Source organism: Arachis duranensis, chromosome 1 (genome assembly GCF_000817695.3).
Source record: "Arachis duranensis cultivar V14167 chromosome 1, aradu.V14167.gnm2.J7QH, whole genome shotgun sequence".
NCBI lineage: Eukaryota > Viridiplantae > Streptophyta > Magnoliopsida > Fabales > Fabaceae > Arachis > Arachis duranensis.
In genome coordinates this window covers 98535145-98541552 of record NC_029772.3, presented here as the reverse complement: position 1 = coordinate 98541552, position 6408 = coordinate 98535145, and the positions used below count along the sequence as shown (strand labels likewise).

General features: G+C 28.4%; 1 protein-coding gene across 1 annotated transcript; it reads right to left on the bottom strand.

Annotated features, from left to right (window-relative positions):
* Positions 1-5050: 5050 nt before the first annotated feature.
* Positions 5051-5917, bottom strand: LOC107466057 (nuclear transcription factor Y subunit B-3; the record flags this gene model as incomplete). The annotated part of the gene is given in 1 exon segment (XM_016085043.1): positions 5051-5917. A coding segment is annotated over 1 exon segment (624 nt), but the record flags the coding sequence as incomplete, so codon positions are not given.
* Between the last annotated feature and the right edge of the window lie 491 nt (positions 5918-6408).

Sequence of the window (6408 nt, the reverse complement as noted above, 5' to 3'; positions counted from 1 at the left end):
TTGTGTTGAGATGTGAGGTCAGTGGCAATAGTATCCCGCTCGCATCCCTTCGGATCAATAGAGCGTACAGGCGCAAAACCCTGAATAGTGATCTAAGCACTATATCTTGAGGGTTCCCATATGATGATTCCGAAGGGCAACATCTCCATGGAGATGTGTCGGGTTGGCAGTTGAACCGACAATGTGATATCACAGCCAGTAGGGCAGGCATTCATCATGTGCATTTTCTATCTGTTTGTATGCTTTGCCGACTTGATATTGTTTTCCTATTTGTATAACCTGTCTAATTTCTATTTGAATTAATTGTTATATATGCTTCTACTTATGTTTTACTTGTATTGTATATACTTTTGTTTTCTACTAGGTTTGAGGAGGTTCGGAAGGCGGTGGCAATGGGATCGCATGGAGGATAGGTTGGTGAAGGCTGTGGGACAGCGGTGTTTGGTTAGAATAGAAATCCCCTAAGATAGAGTACCCTGTTTATTTATGTTAAGGTTTTATATAATTATGTTTTATTATTTTAGTATGCCTTAAGTTTGAATCTTGTAAGGGATTTGGAGTCTAGGATTGCCTTTGGCATCCCGGGGTCTTATATCACTGGGCACTGTTACTATAATGAGAATCTCCGGTTCTCATATCATATTTCTGTTGTTGTTTTCAGATGCAGGTCGCAACCCACCTCGGTGAGTTGCTTTGGGTGGTGACAGAAGCGGAGGATCCGGATATCTTTTTGGAGTCCTTTTGATTTATTTTGTTTATACATCTCTCACTTTTGTATTTTATTTTGCCTAGAGGCATGTATTGAGAGAACAAAAGTTGTATAAGCCATTTTAAACTTCAATTTCTTTTGTCTATATATTTGGCTAGCCGACTTAAACTCTGCGAGCCGTGACTAGGTCCTTATAATATTATACTATTATATCTTGGTATATTACATCTGTTTCTTGTGCTTTTTAAGTTAGTAGTTTCGCTAGTACTTATGAGCTTTTCAAATCCCGTTTTTGAGTTGTACCCTTCATCAGGCTTCTAAATAATATTATTTCTTCTATATATTATATGTATGAGCTTAGAACTGTCGTAATCTTTGATTAACCTTTGCTTTACGACGCGAGGTAAAGTTTAGACTAATTAAGGTGTTACACACAATGTGAGTAACTGCTAAAATAAACTTCAAATAACCAATTTATTTTTCGATTGAGCACATCGACTATCTCCTCGACTTAATCCATTGACTGGCTCCTGCTTCTCATTCCTTGACAAATCTTACTCGATACAGCCTCCATTTCTCGAAATAAAATTCCATTATATTTCGAGTATGACATTTCTCGAAGCTAGATATTTTTTATCAACAGTATTAATTCTATATTATTATGTGTTATGATAAACTTATACTAATTTACAAATTCAGTCAATGAATCGAGTTTCACAAGTTGTTATACTTGCAGATAGGACTGAAAATGAGTGAAGTCAGCTCATGAGCCAGTTCGAGTTCGACTCATTAATAACTCAATAAGCTAAACTCGTAAGGTGGTGAGCCGAGCTTGAACATGAAATTGAGCTCATAAATTAAATGAGTCGAGTTTGGATAAACTCAGCTCATTAGCTCGTAAGCTAGTTCGATTATATATAATATTAAAATTATAGATTAAATGCATATAGGATATGCGTATTAATAATTTAATATATATTATATATAAAAAATAATAATATATAATTTTACATATATATTAATATTTTTATTTATTTAAAATTTTATAGTATTTTTCTTTGGTTGAGTCGAACTTGAGCTTACGAAATAAGTTTGATTGTTAATGAGTCGACTTGTGAGCCAAACTTAATTTTTGTGAGCCAAATTTAAATTTAGGCTAGTTCAATTCGACTCAACTCAACTTCCTTCTAATCCTACTAACAGATACAACTTTGATGTAACTCAAAACCATTCAGAAGTTACCCCTGGATCAGTTTATTATTGGTTCTTCATCAAGATAATTACATATCTAGCACGCAATTTATTTAATAACAGTTAAGAAGGTATGTTTTCTAAAATTCTACTGTATAGTGTGTACTCCATGGAAAATCAGGTCAAAGTCAAACTAAATAAAAGGAAGCCAAGAAATTTACACTATATTTAGATGTTTGATGGAAAATGAGTGAAAAGAAAATGGATGGAAAGAAAATGAGAGAAAAAAAAATAAAAGAAAAAGTAATTTTTTTTATGTTATTTGGACGAAGAAAAAATAGAAGAAAAGAAAATAAGAAATTTTTTTTTTGTTTAAATATAAAAAAAATAAGAAAAAAGAAAATTATTATAGAGTAAAATTATTTTATTACCCTTACATATATTATATATAAATTATAATTTATTAATGATAAAAGATAAATATATAATTTTATTAATATTTACCACATTTATTTTTATTTCATCTTATAATTATGTAAAAGAATAATAAAAATTACTCACAATTTACGCCATTAATTTCTTTAGTTATATTGCAAAAAAAATATCACTAAATTGTCTTTAAAAAAATAAAATAATAACAATAAAAGTTGCTAATATTTCTTTTTTACTACAAACAACGAAAAATCATATACAATTGCATTGAAGATGGTCAAAAGCACCAAAATTCAATAGACTTAGCTTCTAAAATCACTTAATAATTTTGATGGTCAAAAACTAATTTAACCAAAGCAGAATTTTGTATAATTTACAAAAAAAAATGAGTTGAGAACAAATGTTTTTTAAAATTGCCAATGAAGTAAAGACAATTTTTTCTTAGCTGTTTAAACATTAGTAACAACTAAACCATAAAAATTCAATAAAAGAGGTTACTAAAAGGGTAAATAAGTACTTTTACCTATTTTTACAATTCAATCCCAGTTTTCTTTCACACTTTTGGGGAAAAAAAATTAAACTGAATTCCACATATAGTTTTTTGTTTTTCATGCAATTTTTTTACTGATCCAAACAGAAAAATTAAATTTTTCATCCATTTTTTTATCTCTTCTTCTTTCCTTATAAATTCTTCAATACCAAACAAAGTGTTAACGAAGGACTTGACATCCGAGTAGCCCGGGAGTGTTTCTACTTTCTTTCAATAATGTTTTTATTACAAGAATTGGTCCTTTATTTTGTTATTTAACTTTTCCATAAATTATTTATAGAAAGCATTGCATATTCAATTGAGTAAATTGGAATCAGATCTTCTCTAGTAAAGATTCAATTTAATCCGTATACATTATGAAAACCTTCATGATAAAAAGAAAAAAAACGCAAGTATACGGTCATCGCTTCTTTTTCTGTGTTTTTAAGCACAAAAATAATTTTGATTAGAGAACACAAAATTTTATTCGCATAGCATATAAATTTTGATACATAGTATATAAATTTTTATTGTAAATATGTTTTGTTAACTAAATGAGTTAATTGTAATCTTTAAAAAAATATTATTGTATATTAAATTTTTTATATTATATATATATTTTAAATTTATAGTCCTTTAAAAATTTTTATATTACACTAAGAATGAATTCAAAAAAAGCAAGTAGTAACCTTACTAATATTTAAAATATTTAGTAATTTTATATGTAATTATTTTTAATAATGTGATAGATTTAAGTCTCAATTATTTCTTTCACTAATATTTTTACTTAACCAATTTTGTATCATACACTCAAATTTTTATATTTTTAAATTAATTTCTATATAGGTACTTATCTCTATGAATATAATAACTTACAATTTTTTTTAATAATTATATTGTCTATTTTAGATATTTTTTATAAAAAATACTAATTTTGTAAACTTATATTGTTGAAAAGAAAACTTTTACCTTGTTTCATGATAATTTATTTCGATTATAATTTTATTTTAAGAGTGTATTTTGCATTCTATAAAAATACGGTATTTTGAGATAACTAATAATGTATAATTTATTTTTAAATTTTTGAAACTTTTGAAAGAACTGATCTTAATTAAAAAGATATGTAACAACTTCCTAATTAAATATACTATAAAAGTATTGGTATCATATAAAAAATAAAATTACTGAATTTTTTTATATATATTATAAAATCTTTAAAAAAAGCAATTCAGTAATTATATAACCTGCATAAATTATTTTTATGTAAGAAAAAATAACAAAATAAATTAAAAATTTTGTATAAAATTCAACCCCTATATATCAAATTTTATGTTGGTTGGATATTAATATTCCAGGCACATAATCATTTCAAAAAATTGTGTTGAACATTAAAATTTTTGTGTTATGTATCAAAATTTTGTGCTATAAAAAGAAGAAAATGAAGAAAAAAGAAGAGAAAATTATTAAAAAAAAAAGAAAAAAGCATCCAAAAAAGGAAGAGATTGAAGAGGAAGACTATGATAACAACAACATTGTTTAAGAAGAATGTGTAAAAGAAGACAAGTTCAAAACAATTTTGAGTGGGATGTTCCCAAAATAATAAAGTACTTAGTACATTTTAACAAAAATAAAAAATATAATATTTTTTTAAGAAAAAATGATCCAGCACTTTTTTTTCGATATACTTGTTTGATGCATTTTTATGATATGAAAGACCATTTTTTTCTCTTTTAATTAATTATTTTTAATATTAAAAATAAAAAATCTTAAAAAAATTCATATAACAATTTTTTATTAGATTAGATTCACATTTTAAAACAATGTAAAAGAATCCATCTGTGCATGTTTTATTTTAGTACTAAAGTACTTACATGACATAAATATAACAACAACAACAACAATAGAACGTACTAGGAGATAAATATGGTGTATTGTAAGTGGTTATTTTAGAAATTTACAAAATATCAAAAATTATAATTAAATTTATGGAAGAAAAAAATGTGTATTTACATCATTATTTTATCTCTTCTCTGTACATAAATTATTAAATTCTCCTGACTTGAGAGTTAAAAGTTAAAACCTGAATTTTTTTTGTGTGCTGTAGGAATTATTGATTCCTCCTTGTCAAGGTCAAAAAGTTTTGAAAAACCACAAATTCAGCTTCATAACACAGTGGGAACAGAAGATACATAAGATAGAATAGAATCATTTAACGAATGAGAAAGTTAAGATTCACGTTTCTCTCAAACACACAAATTACAAAATCAAATTAAACCACTTATCAAAGTTCAGATTCACATTTCTCACACACACAAACAAGAAAATTAAATTAAACCACCAGTCCTAGTTAAATTAAGCAGCTAGATTATTATATGATAATAAGACCTTAATTATTAGTAACCACCAGTGTCTATTATTATTGCATGATAGGATCATTTGTATTGAGTATTTGGTTCAGCATGAGCAAGTGAAGGAGGCTGAAGAGACGAGCCAGCATTGGGTGCATCTCTAATGTAATTCCCCATGGGTGTACCATAATAGCTACTGGGATGAGGATGATGATGGTGATGTCCAATGTGAAACGGTGGAACAAAAGTAGAAGCAGCAGCAACACCAAGAGTTCCATAGTCAACAGTCCTCTTTCCAAGTGGCTCTCCTCTCATGGAGGTACGGTCACCTTCAAGCTCACGGTACCTGTGAAGGTACATCGTCAGAGGCTCAATGTAATCGTCAAAGCCAAGCTTACTCATTGCCCAAAGAACGTCCTCCGCCGTGATGGTCTTCCGTTGCTCCCTCTGACACCGCTCGTTGGCTTCTCCGGTGATGAAGCTGATGTACTCTGATACGCATTCTTGTATTGTTTCTTTTGCGTCATCAGAGATTTTAGCGTGCGGTGGTAGGATCTTGCGCATTATCCTAATCACATTTGCTATTGGCATGAACCGATCTTGCTCCCTCACAGTGCATTCATTATCATCTGTATGATTATTATTATTGCTTCCTGTGTTGTTTTCTACTGCTCTCATGTTCATCTCTGACACAGATAACTTCAACCCTATATGCATATACATATATCAAACTAACTATGATTCGTGTATATAACTTTGCGTAAAAAGTTCAAGTGTATAGAGAGGAAATTAAATGGCAATCTTGGAATTGGCGCCCAAATTTATATGGTCAAAGAAGCTACGCATTGGGGAAGGGAGTTACTTAAAACATGTTTGCTTGTGAGTGGTTATTGGGGGCTGCACATGCAGGAACTTTTTGTCTTTCGAGATGGAGATGAAAATAAAGTACAGAGTCATACGTGTAAAGGAAACAAGTTGTAGAAGAAAACGGTTACCATTAGTAGCTTTTATTTCGTGTGATTCAAATGAAAAATAAAATAGTATTTATTAAATTTTGTACTTTATACAATATGAACGTATATCATTATGGTTGATATTTTAAAAAAAATTGGTGTGCTTATTTAGTTTGTTATTAATGAAAAATTTAAATAAATATAAAAATATCATATTAATGATCAATATTTTTATAATTAATTATA